The 18801-nt window shown below is 41.1% G+C and overlaps 1 protein-coding gene across 5 annotated transcripts in view; it reads left to right on the top strand.

Annotated features, from left to right (window-relative positions):
- The window catches only part of DYRK1A (dual specificity tyrosine phosphorylation regulated kinase 1A), a 145220-nt gene extending 128113 nt beyond the window's left edge, over positions 1 to 17107 (top strand). For all 5 annotated transcript variants that reach the window (XM_044250925.1, XM_044250929.1, XM_044250924.1 and 2 more), the window contains 3 exons: positions 7777 to 8083; positions 8563 to 8687; positions 13791 to 17107. In XM_044250925.1, the coding sequence (XP_044106860.1) occupies positions 7777 to 8083; positions 8563 to 8687; positions 13791 to 14411 (1053 nt within the window). In that variant the 3' untranslated portion in view covers positions 14412 to 17107. The remainder of the gene's footprint in view (positions 1 to 7776; positions 8084 to 8562; positions 8688 to 13790) is intronic.
- The last annotated feature ends 1694 nt before the right edge of the window (positions 17108 to 18801 follow it).

Here is an 18801-nt window from a genome sequence, read left to right as displayed (position 1 = left end):
CACTATGGGCTGTAACCTATCATTTCTCCCAAATTGAGCTATACTTACTATTTTAAAAAATTAAGGGGGGGGGCATTTCAGAAAAGAATAGATGGATCTTTTCCCTTTTTAAAACTGAAAGTAAGTATCTTGACCTATATTTAATACATATTAACTATAGGTTTTATGAGATTTCCCTTAGCTGTGATCAACGGCTGACTTAATTTTTAAAGTAGAAAGTAACTTTTTGAATTTTGCAATGACCCCCCCCAAATCAAATCCAGGACCGAATGATTACATTATAAAGGATATACTACGGAATTTAACCATAAGTATAAATTGAGTACATGTGCTATCATTGGGTTTCTTTGTGCTTTTATTTTCTCAGTGATTTTATTCTTTCTTTTAATTTTTCATTTATGTTTCAAGAGCCCATTTTAGTTTCCTGGTGATGAACTCTGTATCTACTATATGTATATTTTTTTGGTGGGGAAAGTGGATGAAGAATTAAGATCTGTTTTATTAGAGGTTTTTGTACAACAACATATGCATACCTTATGTGTTCATTTTGTTTTAACCTTATGTACAGCAATGTAACCCTGCCTAAAACAAGATACAGAATATCTCCACCACCCTAAAAGTTCTGTTTTGACCCTTTTGTCATCCCACCCCACTCTACTTTCTGATTATTATCATCATAGGCTGATTTTGCCTACTTACAGGCAAAATTCGTATAAATGTAATCCTATAGTATTTATTATTTTGTTTCCTTCACTTAACAAACACTTTTTGGAAATTCATCCATATTGTTGTGTGTTTCAAAAGTTATTTTATCACTTTGTAGTATTCTATTGAGTAAAAATACTGTAATTTATCTATATTTACCTGTCAGTGGACGTTTGGGTTGTTTTTGATTTTGACCTATTATACATAAGGGTACGGAAACATTCTTGTCTAAGTCTTTTGTACATGTGTGTTCTCATTTCCCTGGGATCACTAGAGGTAGAATTGGCAGGTCATAGGGTATATGTGTGTTCACCTTCACGAGAAAATACAGTTCTCCAGATTTTTATCATTTTACGTTCCTATAGTAGATGAGGAGGGTTCCAGTTGCATGACATCCTCGCCATTTGGTATGATTGGTTTTTCTTGAAATCAGCCATTCTGACTGGTCTCTATAGTGGTTTCATTTGCATTTCTCCATGGCTAATAGTATGTGCTTAGTAACCATTCATAGTTGTTGTTGGGTGTTTTTGCAACCATCTTTCCAGTCTTTTACTCATTTATTATTGAGTTCTTTAATTATTGAGTTGTAGGAGGGTTTTTTGTTTGTTAACACATATAATGGATCTAAGTCCTTGGTCACGTTATGTGTCACTATTTTTTTTCCAGACTGGTTTATCTATTTCTTTTCTTGGTAGTATCTTTTGATGGGTGGAAAATTTTTAATATCAATGAAATCAAATTTGTCAACTGGTTTTTATGAATAGTAGCAGTTTTTGTATCTTAAGACATCTTTGCTGTCATCCCAGCACAGAGGGTCTTCTGTGCTTTCTTTTATAAAAGACTTTTTTGATCCGAATTTTTATGGTTTTGTTCTGTGGTTCATCTGGAATTAAGTTTTGAATGTGGAATGAGGTATAGAAGTTGACGTTCACATCCCCAGGTCCTTACCTAAGCATTGCAGCATCATTTGTTGAATCGTTGCCTTTCCCTGTTGATCTGGGAGCTTTTGTCCAAAAAATTCATCTTTTATGTGTGGGTCTGTATTTGCACCCTGTTCTGTTGCTTTGGTTGATGAGTCCTTGAACCAGTACCGTGGTGCCAGTTACTGTAGCTGTGTGGTAAGTCTCAAATTCAAGTAGCATAAAGCCACCAGGTCTTGTCTTCTGTCACAAGAATTTTTTTTTTCCTATTCTCTAGGTCCTTTTTATTTACATATAAATTTAAGAATCTGCTTCTAAATTTGTATGCAAAAAATCTTGCTGGAATTTCTATTTGGATTGCATTTGAGTTCATCCAACAAGATGGACATTCTAACAGCATCGAGTCTTCCAGTCTGTGAACATTTCCTTATTTATTTAGTCATTAATTTGTCTCAGCAGCATTTTGTAGTGTTTTGTGCAACAATCGCAGGCATATTTTGTATTTTAATTTTTAATTTTTTGGATGCAATTTTAAGTGTCCTTTTTAAAGTATTGTCTTCTAGTTCCTTGGAGCAAATATGTGGAACTAGAACTGAGTTTTCTATGTTGACTCTATGTCCTAAAACCTTGCTGAATTTACCTATTCTAGTTTTTTGTTTGTTTTTAGATTCTATAGGAGTTTCTGCTTAATCATGTCCTCTGCAAATGAGGAGTCTTGTTCTTTGACTCTGTATGCCTTTATTTATTTTTTATTTTATTATACTGACTGGAACTTCCGTATGTTGAATAGTTATGGTGAAAGCAGACATCTTCCCATGTTCCCAGTCTTGTGGGAAAAGCATACATTTATCCAGTATTTTTAAGTATGGTACGGATTGTATATTTCTTGCAGCCCTCTATCAGGTTGAAGGAGTAGTTTCCTTTGTTTTTAGATAAGTGTTTTGCTTGTTTGTTTTTCTAAATCATTAGTGGGTTTTGAATGTTGTCACATCTTTTCTGCATCTATAGAGATGATCATATGGTTTTTCTCCTATTATGTGGTAAAATACATTAATTAACTTTTAGAATATTAAGCTCAACCTAAGATAAACCACACTTGGCCTTGATATACTGTCTTAAGTATTGCTGGGTTCAGTTTGTCTATATTGGGAGGAAGTTTGTCATTAAATGGATTTTTGTCTAAAATTTTATATAATACCTTCATTAGATGTTGATCTCATGATTACGCTGGTCTCATAAAACTATTGGGAAGTATTCTTGATTTTTGTGAAAGAATTTGTATAAGATTGGCATTCTTTTGAAAATGTTTTAATTAATAGAGTTCATTAATGAAGCTATCAGGAACTGGGGATGTTCTTTGTTAGAGGGTTATTAATTATAATTCATATTTTTTATAAATATATGGCTATTCAGATTTTCTTTTTGAGTCAATTTTGGTAGGTATGTATTTCAAGAAACTTTTCCTTATCTAAGCTGTTGGCTTTGTTAGCAGAAAATTACCCGTAATATCTCATTATTATCTTTGTAATTTCTTGAGGATCTGTAGTGATAGTGTCTCTTTTGTTCCTAATGTCGGTCATTTCTGTTTTCTCCCTTTTTTCCCTGTTATTCTTTCTAGCGGTTTGTCAGATTTACTTATCTTTTCAAACAGTGAGTTTTTTGTTTTGTTCTTACTGTTGTTTAGTCTTATTTCTATTTCATTGATTTTTTTTATTATTATTTCTTTTTCTTCTCCTTCCTTTAGGTTAAATTTAGCGTTTTCTAGTTTCTGAAGGAGAAGCTTAGATCATTTATTTAAAACTTTTTTCTTAACAGTATTTAAAGGCATGAATTTCCCTCCGATTACTGCTTTAGCTGCATGCAGTGACTTGTCATATGTTTTAACTCTCATTGATTTTGAAACATATCTAATTTCCCTTGTGATTTCTTTATTGACCCATTGTTATTTGGAATGTTGATACATAATTTCAAAATATTTGAGGATTTTCTAAACATCTTATTATTAACTGATTTCTAGTTCAGTAGCATCATGGTCAGAAAACATGATTTCACTCCTTTGAAGTTGATTCAGAGTTGTTTTATGATACAGCAGGTAATCTCTCTTGGTGAATGTTCTGTCTATATTTGCAAGGAATTGTATTTTATATATTTATTTGGTATAGTGGTCTACAAATGTCAGCATAGGTTGGGTTGTTTTTTGTTTTTTTTTTCCTATCTTTTATATCCTTACTTTGTGTGTATGTGTATCTGTGGATGTTTGTTCTCCCAATGACAGAGAGGAATGTTAACTTTTAGTGATGATTTAGGAGTTGTCTTTTTGGGGGGGTACTATTTGTTTATTTGACAGAGAGAGACATAGCAAGAGAGGAAACACTATTAGTGGGAGGGAGAAGCAGGCTTCCTGCCAACCAGGGAGCTCAGTGCAGGGCTCGATTCCAGGACGCTGGGATTGCGACCTGAGCTGAAGGCAGATGCTTAACAACTGAGCCACCCAGGTGCTCCTAATTCTGGATTTGTCTTAATCTCCTTTTAGTTGCTTTATGTGTTTTTAAGCTCTCTTAGTCATGTGTACCCATTTATTGTTGTGGCTTTGTGGTAAATTCACTTTTTCATTTTGAGGAAATGTCCCTCTTTATCTCAAGTAATATTTTTCATTTTTGTTCAAGTCTGATTTGTCTGATACTACTATATTTGTCTGATACTACTATATCTATACCAAGTTTCTTATTCTTCACATTCTCATAGTCTGTATTTTTCCAACCCTTTAACTTCAGATCTGCCCATGCTTTTATATATAAAGTATGCCTCTTGTATGCAGTGTTAAGTTGTCATGCCTTTTGAGCCTGTCAGCTCATCTCTTTATTTCATGGTGAATTTTTAACTCATTTAATTATTCATTAAAAACCCTGAAGTTCAGGCTTTAAAATGTTGTCTTATATGTACTCTGTTCATCTTACCTCCTTCCCCCATTCCTTCTTTCCTGCCTTCTTTTGGGTTAATGGAATACTTTTTGGTTCTTTTATTTCATCTCCTCTCTTGAGTAGTTACTACTTTGTAATTTTTATTCTTTTTTTTTTAAAGATTTTATTTATTTATGTGAGAGAGAGAGAGAGAGAGAGAGCAAGGGAGCAAGCGTGTGAGTGGAGGGAGAGGGAGAAGCAGACTCCCCATTGAGCCAGCAGCCTCAGGCAGGGCTCGATCCTAGGAACCTGAGATCATGACCTGAGCTGAAGGCAGACACTTAACTGACTGAGCCACCCAGGCATCCCTGTGTGTAATTTTTAGTATAATATGCATCTTAAACTGATCAGTTCGGCATTCGTCTGATATCAATTGATAAAGCATGTAACTAACCACGTGCTTTTGCCTAACCCTCCACGTTCTGTGCACTTTCATTGTATATCACTTCTGCATATGATACAGCCCTCACAACAAACAGCTCAACTGCTTTAAGTAAAAAATGACTTTTAAAGAAATTTTAAAACACACAAAGAATTAAGATAATAAGATAATCTTTTCTATTTACCTGTGCAAATCTTGATTTCCTTTCTGTAGCTTCTGGCTTCCAGCTGGTTTTATGTTCCTCCAGAACAGAACTTTTTCTAGTTTTCTTATTTCAGGGTGAATAACTTTTGGTGGTGATTTCTGTCAACAGATGTTTATGTGAAAATATCTTGTGAAAATATCTTTACTTACCTTCTTAAGGAATATAAGGAAATTTCTATGGATATAGAATACTAGGTTGACATTTTAGCAAAAGAAAAAAGAAATTACAACATTGTTTAAAGATGTTACTGACATTGTTTTCTGTATTACGTTGTTTCTGAAGAGAAGCCAGTAGTTTTTCTAAGCATCATTATCTATATGTAATGTGTCTCCCTCTCCCACAGCTGATTTTGATGTTATTTTAATTTATGTTCAATTCTTCAGTAAGTTGACTCTTACATCCCTTGTTGTAGTTTCCTTTGTATTTATTTTTTTGGAGTTTGCAGAGGTTTGGAGTCTGTGAATTGTCTCTTTCACCAAGTTTTGAATGAATATCCTCAGACTTTGTCTTTTCAAATATTTGTTCTGCTCAGTCTTATTCGCTACTTAAATGTACGTTACAGTGAATAATGTTATCTTAGAGGTCTCTGGTTTGTTCATTCTGTGTTATTTTTGTGTTGTAGTTTAGATAATTTCTTTGCTCTGTCTTCTGATTGACTGATTTTTTTTTCTTATTCTGAGTCCCGTCTTATGTTAAGACCATTAAGTGAATTCTTTATTTCTGATACTGCATATTTTAGTTCTTATAGTTCCACTTTTTTTTTTTTTAAGATTTATTTATTTGAGAGAGTGAGAAAATAATTGTGGAGGAGAGGGAGAGAAAATCTTAAGCAGACTCCATGCTGAGCCCAACATGGGGCCTGAGATCATGACTTGAGCCAAAACCAAGAGTCAGTCAGCGTTCAACGGACTGTTCCACACAGGCACCCCTCTTTTCTGTTTTTTTTTTTTAATGTAGTTTTCATTTCTTCTGAAATACCCTATCTATTCATACATGTCCTCCTTTTGAACTAAATTCTTTAATCTGCTTGTCATAATTATTGATAATGCCTATCTGTCAGTTTCAGCATTTGGGTCATTTGTTTATGTGGGTCTTCTTTCTATCTTTTTCAATTCATTGTAGACCCATCTTGTTTAAATCTCTTGTCTCTCTTTTTTTAAATGTATGCCAGACTTTGTATTTAAGAACACTTGAGAGGGAAGTAAATCTTACTTCCTCCAGAAAGAGACCCACCTCTCATTCTGTCAGGCACTACAGTGGGACGGAGTCCGCTTCCTTTGTAGTTAAGCCGAGTCTGGGCTTGTCTGTTTGCTTAGCTTAGATTCTGTTCTCCACGGTGTTCATAGGTTCTGAGCCCTGTCTCTGGAGACCTGAGCGCTCTCTGTACATTACTGCCAGCAGCCCGCTCCTGTTTGTGCCTCACGCAGTCTCTGTCCGTCCTGCTGCTCGGGCTCCGCCTGGACTGTCGGCAGGCCCTCGCTCGGCCTGGGATCCTCCTCCACCCCCACAAGTTGGTTCAGAGTTGGGCTGGATTCTTACCCAGATCTCTGGCATTTCGTAAGAAGCACCTTACGATGCTTCTTTCCCAAGAAGGGCTTTTCATTTTCTGGAATTTAGTTAATTCTGGTTTGTTTAGGCCGTGGCATTATAATGGGTTTTTTTAAAATGGAATGGTTTTGTGGCCTACCTTCCTGGCTTGTTCTTGCTTTTAGAATGAGAGCAATAGTCTCTTGGAAATTTCTACATTGTCACCAGAAGTAAAAATTCAGTGATAATATTCTAAATAAATTCAGTGTTCATAGGATTTTTAAGGGTTATACTGTCATCTGTTTAAAAATTAGTTTTCAGAAAATATCAACACGTTAAGGTAATTTATTATTCAACATACTCTAAAGGGAGGCATAAATAATTTGTTTTTAATTTCTTTATCTAAATATGAGCAAGGGGCGCCTGGCTGGCTCAGTCGGTAGAGCCTGTGACTCTTGATCTTGGGATTGTGAGTTTAAGCCCCACACTGGGTGTAGAGATAACTGTTAATAAATAAAATTTTAAAAAATATGAGTAGGTAGGTTTAAACCAGTGTAATGTAGAGCCTACTTGGAGTGATTACCACAGCTTTGGAGAGCTGCCTTTGTGAAAGGAAGTGCGGCCAGGGTTGGTGGGGCATCAGGCAGAAAAGAGGTTCAGGACCACGTGGCCAGAGCAGCAGCGGGCACAGCTCCTTCATGTAAAGAACCAGAGAGTACAGTCTGTAGGCTCTGTGGGCTTCTGGTGTCTTAACTTGGTTTGGTTGGTTTTTACAATCTCCAGAACTGTGAAAACCATGTGTGACTGAGGTTGTACACAAACACCTCTGAGACCAGGCCATTGCTTGCTGAGTCCTGGGCTGCTTGATCTTTAATGTCATTTTTGATCTCAAAATTATTTTGAATTTCTCTAAGTGCATCGGCGATGGTAATGTATGAAAATACAGAGGATCCTAACTACAAGCCTTCTTTTTAATAAGGGCCTCTTTATAATAGATTGAACTGTATTTGAAGTTATGTAGGCTTTTACATAACCATCAAATTTAGAGAAAGCCTTTTTTATCTTTCTTCTCTTTAGGAGTATAAACCACCAGGAACCCGTAAACTTCATAATATTCTCGGAGTAGAAACAGGAGGACCTGGTGGGCGTCGTGCTGGGGAATCGGGTCATACTGTAGCTGACTACTTGAAGTTCAAAGACCTCATTTTAAGGATGCTTGATTATGACCCCAAAACTCGAATTCAACCTTACTATGCCCTGCAGCACAGTTTTTTCAAGAAAACAGCTGACGAAGGCACCAATACAAGTAACAGTGTGTCCACCAGCCCCGCGATGGAGCAGTCCCAGTCTTCGGGCACCACCTCTAGTACGTCTTCAAGCTCAGGTCAGTTCTCCGACCCTGGGTTAGGCTTGGGAGCTTTGACTGTTTTCTTTACAAAGTGGGGGTTATTGTAAAGTATCTTAAAAACGTGTTGATGGGATCGGGAGGAATTACTTGACCTAAATCTGTTCTTTGTAGTTAGTAAAAACAAATCCACCTGCCCCAAAGCTCCAGTACTTAATTATGCATAATAAATTCTGCATGGCAGTTGGAAACAAAACTTTTTATTAACCGAAAGTTTTAATTGCTTTTTAAATAGAACTACTTTGTTCACATGCCTGAAATTTTCCCTGATGTAACCAAAACCAAAGTGGCTGATGTGGAAGAACTTAGAGAGCTGGATTACTGTCTGATACGCTCTCGGACTAATAGAGCTTTTTGTGTGCGAAGCACTTTCAGTTTCAGTGTTTGAGTTCTAGAATGTATACTCGAGCAGAGTGAACTTGAGACTGACGCATGCTGTGTTGTGTGTGATTCTGAAGGTGGATCGTCGGGGACGAGCAACAGTGGGAGAGCCAGGTCAGACCCGACGCACCAGCATCGGCACAGCGGCGGGCACTTCACGGCTGCCGTCCAGGCCATGGACTGTGAGACCCACAGTCCCCAGGTGAGCTCCCACGCCGCTCCCACCGCCCCCCGCTGCGCCCCGGCCCAGCAGTGGCGGGGGCCAAGGGCCTCTCGGATGGTTGGGTCGTTTCCTCCGAAGGGTCACGGCAGCTTCCTCATTTATAGGGGATTCTGATGTGTCTGTAACGAAAACACATCCGCAGCTTGCGCTCTCGTTCTTCGGAACCTGCCGACGTTTCTTGGGTGCCTCCCAGCCGCTGCTCTGTTGGTTTTCCTCTCGTGGGTGTCTCCCGCACCACAGCAGCATGTGGAGCCTTACACGGGTCGAGTTTTCGTTTTACGTCGAACACCGTCCCTTCAGGGGTTCGGTCGCACTCCCTGGCCGTGATCTTGCTCACGGGCCCGACTGCCCCCGTGCTCTGCCGTCGCCGACGGTCCTTCATTCCCAGTCAGTTCGCGTCTGATTTTCACCTCCCTGTTGGTTTGGTTTTGGGGTTTGTTTTTTTTTGTGGGTTTTTTTTTTTTCTTGGTTCCTTTGTTTTTAAAATTTGTTAAAGAAGAGGCTATAATTGATTAATTTTTATAAAAAAATGGGTGAAGCAGATGGTGGCAGTAAAATACTAACTGCGCTTCGTGGTTCATTCCGAGCACCGCATTACGATGTTTTCTAGTGAGGCCCGTGTGGTGTTTGATTGTTTGATGCGTGAAGCAAGACTGAGGTCGCCGACGGGCACCCCGCACTGTGGCGGCGGGTCCGCTGCTGCTGCCGGAGCCAAGCCGCGGGCGGACAGGCGGCGCCACCGTTCGCGCGTGTGGCCCGGCCTCTCCGGGCCGTCCTGACCGCGCCTCGTCGCCTCGTCTTCCCCGGTCTCTCCGGCATTGTTCCCCTTGCTGCCTCTACTCGTCCTAGAAACCGCCGAGCTGCCCCTCGCCGACCGCGCTCCTCGCTGCCTGAGGAGAGTCTTCGGAGGAGGCGCACCTCACGCGGCCGGCGCGCTCGTCTGCGGCTCGCGCCTCTGCGGCTCGGCGGAGTCCGCCTCTTCCCTCCTGGCCCCGGCCGGCCCCGCCTCGACTCCTGCCTGCGCCGCCGCCTCCTCGCGGTCGCCCTTGCCCTTGGCTCAGCCCCTGGCTCCCGGGGCCGCCGCCTCTCCTCTGGGGCTTGATTCTCCTTCCCGTCAGCGGCTGATCCTCCCCACGTCTCTCCCAGCTGGAGCGAAATCTCTGCCTGGCCCGTGTCTGTCCGGCCCTGCGACTTTAGGGGCGGGGGCGAGGGGAGCTCTGTGGGACCCCCGAAGAGTTCCTCAGTCCGCTCCGCGCGGGCTGCCTCCCGCCGTTCTGCCGCGTCGGCCCGGCCCACTGCCGGGGAGGCCGTGGGCGCCCCGACGCTCGCCTCCCGCCGTCGGCCACCCACGCTGACAGTGCTGGCTGCCGCCCGCCCTTGGAAGCACCGGCCTCCTTTTCCCTCGACAGGCCGCCTCCTGACACACACGCGCGCGCGCGCGCTCCTCTGGCCCTTCCCTCCTTGTCTGCTCTTCGGGGTTCTCTATTGCCCCCCACCACCACCCGCGACGGCAGTGCCGTTCTCTTCTTTTTTCAATCTAAGATTTTATTCATTTATTGGAGAGAGAGTGTTGGTGGGGGGATGGGTAGAGCAGGAGGGAGAGGGACGAGCAGACCACACGCTGAGCCTGGACCCTGATGGAGGCCTTGATCCCTTGACCCCGAGATCACGACCCAAGTGGAAACCCAAGAGTCAGACGCCGGGCCGAGTGAGCCCCCCAGCACCCCCGCCGCAGTCCGTCCTCCACGGGACACTCCTCCAGCTTCGTTGCTCACCCGGGCCTCCCTCCTGAGCCCAGGGCCTTTATTTCTGTTGACCGTAACTGTCACTTCCAAAGTCTCCCCAACAGGACACTGCAGATGCGTCCGTATAAACTGCCCTGGCGCGGCTCCCAGCTCCCAGCCGTGCGGGTTCTTCACGATGGCCTGAGATTCACCCTTTTGTTCCAGCCACGCACCTGGGGGCTAGGGAGCTGATTTTTGACTCGGCTTTCCCTCATCCTGCAGTTGAGTCAGATAGTAAATTGAGCAGATTCTTAATATTCTACATCGTTCTTACTCTCTTTACTTCACCCCATTGCTGGAGCCATCTCCCGCCTGTCTTACTAGAAAGAATTTTCTAACTGCGGCATCTGACTCCATACGGCGTCAACACCATTCTCTTCTCCGCAGGCATGTGAACGTCAGTAAAGCAGTGTGATGCGGCCTTTCCCTACTTTAAACCAGTGTTTGGTTTTCCTTTGCACTTGAAAGGAAATTTAGATTCTCAGGAAGAGGTCAGTGACCAGTATAGTCTGACCGCTTTCCAGGGCATTCCTTCTCCTCTTTATTTGTTCTGGTCTTACTGAATTTTTCTCCATTTTTTGGAAGACACTGTGTTCTTTCATGTTTCACACATGTCCTGTGCTCAGCCTGAACACTTTTCCGTTCTCTTTGCTGCAGTCACTACCATTTGTACTTCAGATCTTTGCCTAAATGTCAAATCTTTAGAACGATCTACCTTTCTTCTGCCCTCCAAATGCATGAAATCCCGCCCACACATCAACATGGACCAGGAGTGACATGAGACTCTTGTGTACCTCTCACCTGTATTTCACAGGAGTCCTTATTTCGCCTTATCTGCCTTAAGCCTTTCTTTATTTAATTTTTTGAATAGATGATACATCGTTAAAAAAAAATAAGTAAATGTAAAAGGGGATTCGATGAAGACTTCCCTGCCACGTCCTCTAGCCACCCAGTTTCTGAACTAGTGTTATCTGGTTTTTGTATCCTTTTTGGGGTATTTTACACATATCCACATACAGATCTATATTCTTAAACTTTGTACACAAAGAGTAGCATGCTGTGCACACTTTTCACATCTTGAGTCTTTTTTTTCGCAGTATGTTTTACGTGTATTTTTTAACCTATATTTGGAGCTCCTATATCAGTACATGGACAACTTTTTCTTCTTCTTTCCTTGTAGTCACACAGTACTCTACTGTTTAGATAGCCATAAGTCATTTCCCCAGGCCCCTGTTGATGGCCGGTTAGTTAACTTCCAGTCTTTTTGACTATTCCAGATGATGCTGGAGTGCTACACACCTATCACGCACACACATGCAGTGTGACTGTGATAGAACCCCCAGATGTGGAGTCACAGGTCAGAGAGTGACGTGATCTGTGATTCTGTGATTTTTTTTATACCTGCTTCCAGATTGCTCTCTGTTTAGTTTTGCCCATACAGCCTTCCACTAAAAAGACTCTAGAGAAACAGTTGGTGTGATCACCTTTGATCAGTGTGAAAGGAAAAATCGTATTGGACAGAGGATGTTTTTATTTTGCTTAATTCTTTTTATCCACAAATTTGAATAGCTTCATAGTCTGAGAACCATTAGTATTGTCTGAGAACTTTCTGCCTTTTTTTCTACTCAGTGGTGTTTCTTGAAATTTGGTTCTTAGACTACCTTTGTTGAGTAAATACTTAACAATTTTTGCTGGCTACTGGTAAAAGAGTACAGGCTTTGCCCTCTTCAAGCTTATACAGCTACAGTAAATAAGCAAAATCAAATTAATAGAAATTACAAATACCATTAATTGATAAAATGAAAACCGGGCGGGGTAATGTGATACAGAACAGCTATTCTTTGGGTGGGATGTGTTAATGATTTGAATAGGCTGAATTGATAACAGACCTCCCAAAATAAAACTAATAATTTAAAAATAATACTTAAAATACTTAAAAATACTTAAAATTCTTAGAAGTCATAATTTAAAAATCATACTTAAAGAGTATTATTATTTATAACAAAATATTGTTATTTATTACTAAGTATTGTTATTTGTAACAAAATAATGCTTAAAGAGTATAAAGTTTCTTTTTTATGTAATGGTTCTGTGTGCTTGAGGTTAGTGGCGTGGCTGTCTCCTGTGTTCTGGGCTCCTCCATCCATTAAGACCTACTTGTCTGCTGTATCCACCAGGCAGGGCATTACCTGCCTGGCCTACCTTGGGGAGGTATTAGTGGGCCAGATCTGGCCATGATATAAAGCTTCCACTCACGTTCCACTGACTAAAATTTAGTCCTGTGGCCATAGCTAAGCCCAGGGGAGGCTGGGAAGTGTAGTGCAGTGGTGAGGACAGCTAGGAGCTTACCCAGAGTGGTCCGAGAAGACTCGAACTGAAAGGAGAAAGAAGCATCCAGGCGGAAGTTAGAAATCTAAGCATTTTAGGCAGAAAGGAACAGTAGACACAGATGCCCTGAGACATTTAAATGATAACTGCCAGGTGGAATAGTGGAAGAAGAGCTGGTGTGGTGGGAACCCAGGTAGCTAGAGGAGCAGTTCGGAGAAATAAACATTGGCCAGATGTGGCAGGCTGCTGTATGGATTTTGGCTTATTTTGTTTTTCTAAGGCACAGAGAGATCATGAAAGGATTTTAAATAGGGAAGTGATTAGATTTGTGTTTTAAAAAACATTATTCTTTACTATGGAGAATGGATTGGAAGAAGGCACAAGGATGGAAGCTGGGAGCTGATTGCTTTTGTCCCAGTGCAGATCAATGAGAAATGGGAGGAGCCTGGGGATGAGAAATGGGAGGAGCCTGGGAGAAACGGGGTCATGGTGGACGGGAGGGAAGAGGTCAGGTGGAGCACTGTTGCACTTGCCGGTTTTGTTGGAGGAGTTGCTGAGCAGCTGATGGAATAGGTGTTCTCACTGAAACAGGAGAGATGGAGAGAAGAAGGTTTGTAGAGGGAAAGTAAAGAATTCATTTTGAACCTGTCAAGAATATTCACTGTCTGGCCTTTGCCAGGAAAAGTTTACTGATCCCTGGCATAAACAGTGCTCCCAAGGAAAGAAAATAGCCAGTGAAATATATGAGCTTGTTTATGGCTATGGCTTGCTAAAAATCGGCAGCTTTCACAGTATAATACTTCTTCACTCAAATATATTTGGAATTTTGCATTATAATAACTAACACATTAAAAGTTTCAAAATCCCCTTTCTCTAATTAGTGTAAATGCAAGTGTCGTGGCTTTTGGTTGAAGATGAATTAAGGCTTGGACCGGTACTCTGAATAAACCCTTTAAACATCTTCTTACAGGTGCGTCAGCAGTTTCCTGCTCCTCTTGGTTGGTCAGGCACTGAAGCTCCTACACAGGTCACTGTTGAAACTCATCCCGTTCAAGAAACAACCTTTCATGTAGCCCCTCAACAGAATGCATTGCATCATCACCATGGAAACAGTTCCCATCACCATCACCACCACCACCACCACCACCACCACCATGGACAACAAGCCTTGGGTAACCGGACCAGGCCAAGGGTCTACAATTCTCCAACGAATAGCTCCTCTACCCAGGATTCTATGGAGGTTGGCCATAGTCACCACTCCATGACATCCCTGTCTTCCTCAACTACTTCTTCCTCTACATCTTCCTCCTCTACTGGTAATCAAGGCAATCAGGCCTACCAGAATCGCCCAGTGGCTGCTAATACCTTGGACTTTGGACAGAATGGAGCTATGGACGTTAATTTAACCGTCTACTCCAATCCCCGCCAAGAGACTGGCATAGCTGGACATCCAACATACCAATTTTCTGCTAATACAGGTCCTACACATTACATGACTGAAGGACATCTGACAATGAGGCAAGGGGCTGATAGAGAAGAGTCCCCCATGACAGGAGTTTGTGTGCAACAGAGTTCTGTAGCTAGCTCGTGACTAAATTGAAACTTGAGTTTGTTTCTTGTGTGTTTTTATAGAAGTGGTGTTTTTTTCCAAAAAACAAAGTGCAAAGCTGCTTGCATCAGAAGGAGATTAACACACTGAACCGCTACAAGAGGGCAAAGCTGACTTTATTTTTTTTTTTTTTAACTTGAAAAGATTGCAAAGGGACAATGAAGTTTTTAAAAGAGCCATGTCCAAACCCATCGTTATGGATAGCGCAGAGGTGTCCTCTTTTTGCCTCCCCCATTTTAACTTGCCACACCCCAGTCATAGTGGGTTTTTTGTCTTTCTGTTCCACAAAAGTTAATGTTCAGATGTTGGTCTTGGTCATTTGCCAACTAATTTTAAAATAAAAAGGCACTGCACATAATTTGCATAAAGGGCCCCTTGAGGGTGTTTCTTTTTCCTTTTTGTTTTTTCCTCTTTTTTTTTTTTTTTCTTCCCCTCATTTGTTTTGTTTTGGGTAGGGCGGGGGGTGGGAAATTTGGGTTTTTAAGTCCTCTAAACACACTTGGGCACAGAAATGCAGTACTGTAAGGAAGAGGGACCTCCAGCTTACACAAACATCACCTTCAGCTGTATGGAAGGGACGGTTGTATTGGAGCTTGTAAGGCACAGTAAGCATGCTAAGTGGCGGGGATCAGCACTCTCCTGTCTGAACCTACTGAGGAGCAAAGCAGCAATTACATGGGATCCTGTGGGTCTCCTGTTGTAGAGGCCACAGTAAGATAGTAATGGAACATGACCGGTCTCCTAACCAAGGTGCACTGAGAAGCAATCAACGGGTCAGTTGTGGCCAGTCCTGGGGAGGTCTGAGTGGTGGTCTTTGGGATAACCTTTGGCCTTATGGATTTGGACTCGAAATTAGAAGAGCCTACCATTTCAGATGCAATCACTTTTGGACATGCTTTTGCAGACAGTCCTTAATGCTGAAAACACAGAGAATGGGTAATTCAAGAGGCCTTTCTTTTAAAATAGACTTTTGTGACCCACTAATTGTAAGGTATTGCAAGGTCACTTTGCGTGTGTCATATAGTTGACTTCCTTATTGGTTGAAGGTCACAGAGGTAGTGGTTTGCTTTGATGGAAATAGCTACAGCTGTGTCCCTTCCTGCTTTTTACTTTTTTTTTTCCTTTTTCTTTCTTTCTTTCTTTTTTTTTCCTTTTTTTTTGCTTTTTTCCTCGGCACGTGGTATCTCCACCATTTCTTCTGCACAAAGATGTCTTCTGTTCATCCTGAACATTTTAAAAAAAAATGCAGAATTTTATGTGACTGCTTTTTTGCCTCACAATTATGCTGTGAATTTTACAAAAATTTATTTTCTTTTTTGATAATTTATTGTACCAAAGCTGTTTTTATAGCACATAGATGTCTGTAACCAATAATGTAGCAGTTCTGCACTTTGACACAAGGTGTAACTAGACCATTTTTAAATGTCAGTTGAAAATTATGGCTGTACTATTGCTTAAACAAAACTGGAACTGTCGTTGAATCCATAGCCAATACATCTACAGCAATCTGTGTACTGAGCATAATAGATTGACATCTAATTCAAGATTACAACATCTGTTACATTCTAAATGTGTTCAGGCTTCTGAAGGTAAAGGGACACTGGATCCAGAAGCTATGGAACCAGCAGTTGATTCTTGTATTCCTGATTAACCTACTTGTAAACTTGAAAGCAAGACCTCGATTGCACCAACAGGTCCAGAATACCAGCACGAGTAAAGCAGAACTCTCATGCGTGACCTGAAGGGAACAGGCTGGTGTTTAACAGGTGCCTAGTTTTGAGATTATGCTGCCTTAATGTAACACAGTCTGGCAGTTGCTAAATTTGTGTTCCCATTTTAAATTGACCAATTTTAGGGTGTTATACTTTTGAGCGGTTGAATTGGGAGAATGAAGATAAGTAATTTATCTGTCCAGGATCAAAAGAAGCCTAGGAAAGAAGCAGTAATCTACCTCTGCCGATAACCCTGTTCAAAACAACTCAGCAGAACACCACATTACTTTTTATTGGTCAATTCCATGTGGCTGACTAGGTCAATTTTTTCTGAACAAAAGCAGGTTTTTATATGTAAACAGTGCAAAAGAAAGGCTTAAAACGATGTGAATGTGAATGGAAACTTGGAAATACCCGTTTTTATAATCCACAAATTTTTTTTTGTTGTTAATCAGGAAATCCATATTTTGTAATTAAATGTCAAGCCTGTGGATGATTTTTGAACTTGGTAGTTCATAAAGGTTTACAGTGAATAAAAGGATACCATCTTGAGTATAGCAATATCAAAAGGAATCAGTAGTTACTGCTGTTTAGGAATATAAGGGGAAGATACTCTATGGGTCAGGTCATTTTTTTCTGTGCTGGTTGCCACATCTTAGCAAGCACCAAAAAAACAAAAGCAGTTTTTAAACCGCTACTTATTACATAAAGGAAATCATAAAATCCAATGCTTCTGCATACTGTGTTATGTTACAGTCCAGTTTTGTGTGCTTTACTACACGGTTTGGTTACAGGACTTCTGTGCATTGTAAAACATAAACAGCATGGAAAAGGTTAAATACCTGTGTGCAGATTGTAAGATCTGGTCCGGACTTGCTGTGTATATTGTAACGTTAAATGAAAAGAACCCCCCTTTGTATCATAGTCATGCGGTCTTATGTATGATAAACAGTTGAATAATTTGTCCTCAGACTCTTTACTATGCTTTTTTAAAATTAAGAAAAATGTAAACATAGTAAAAAATCTTCCTATGCAATTAACCTGGTTCAGGTAACGGTCTGGTAGGTATATTGAGTGTAAATTCAGTCAGAGGTGTGAAAAGGAAAATAGTATTTACGTTGACCTAGGTAGGCGTCCCAGATATCGGGAGGTCAAGATTGGAGGGCTTGATTTTGATCGTTTTGATTTTAAGATGGATTCTCTTTGTGAGTGATTAACTATATTCAGTTTCTCTCTGATTCAAAGTGCTAATAGTTTGTAGTGTTCAGAATGGCTGTGAGGGTTCAGTGGTTTTCTCTTTACGGCTTTGACCTGCTGGAAAGCAAGAGGAAATCCGTCTTGTTCCTCCTTGCCCAGATCCGCATATGGGGGCGAGTCAGGGACTTTGTTGTACAGAGTCTGAAACTCTTGCCACAGTGCATACATGCCTGATCTAAAGTCTTCTCTTTTTATAAACGAATCTGTAAGTGTGTATTAAGGTACCTATCAAGAAGGCCAAAAAAACCTTACTTAAAATTTTAATTCCGATTCTGTAGAATGCAGGTTGGTCACACAGAGTTAGACTTCACATGTAAGAAAGAAAAACTTTGGTTTTTTCTTAGGCTCTGAGCTTGCTTACTTAAGTAAGTGGCACATTTTGTTTGTATGGTGTCAGATTTCAAAAAACCCTAGGCTTATTTTGGTAAGTATTAGAACTCTGCAAAAAAATCATCATGGCTGTGGTCATTCTAGAAGGAGCACAGGATGCCTGCGGAGTTTGTCGCCGTGCCCTCCTTTCCAGCTCCTGTGTTGTTAACTTACTGGTAAAATAAGTCCTACAATAGGGAAGTACATAAACTACAAAGACGAGACAGCAAATGCCTGGTTTCTTCCAGGTCCCCCAGTTTCCTCTTGGCCTTTGCTTTGTTCAGTCTCAGAATACAAGCTCAGTACTCATTTTTATATCCGTTCTTGTCATGGCGACCATGACTAAGAGGCTGGCTTTCGTGCCATATATGAAGACCATTTGAGATTTTATTTTATTTATTTATTTTTTTTGATGTGAATCATCAAATGAGCTTTAATGTCTCCCTCTCACAGCATGATAGTATTGTTTCAACTGGAACTAGCACACGGCTTCCACAGTTGACTTCCTGTGAGGAGGGAGGCTGGCAGGCCCCTGGGCTGGAGCAGCCCCAGGCCTCAGCTCGGTCCAAACATTTGAGATTTTAAGATTAAGGCTGGGGGTAACACTGACTTGGGTGTTTAGATTTCGTAGAACGCTCCCTGGCCCAGCACTGAGAAGCCTGAGGTGTCAGAGTAGAGCAGACGTTCTCATTTTCTTAATCTTGGATCTCTTCCCCTAGACTTAATTTTCTAGGGTGAGAATACACACGGAGTCATTTTTAGGGGAAAGAGCAAGAAAGCCTAAGAAAATAGCTTATTTTATTCTTCATTGTCCGTCCCTGTCAGTGTGTCCACCAGAGTCGTCCTCGGGTCATCTGGCCGTCACCCTCTACTGATCGTTCTTGTGTATTTAAACATAGTGTTCAAAGCACTAGGTATTTTTGTGCCAGACTCCGTGAGTAAGGTAAGTGGACCATCGGGGGAGGGGGATGGATGGTGTGCGTGTGCGTGTGCGTGTGCGTGTGTGTGTGGCTGGCTGGCGTTATGGACACCCA

The sequence above is a fragment of the Neovison vison genome, chromosome 6 (assembly GCF_020171115.1).
Source record: "Neovison vison isolate M4711 chromosome 6, ASM_NN_V1, whole genome shotgun sequence".
Classification (NCBI taxonomy): Eukaryota; Metazoa; Chordata; class Mammalia; order Carnivora; family Mustelidae; genus Neogale; species Neogale vison.
This window is presented reverse-complemented; position numbering and strand designations above follow the sequence as displayed.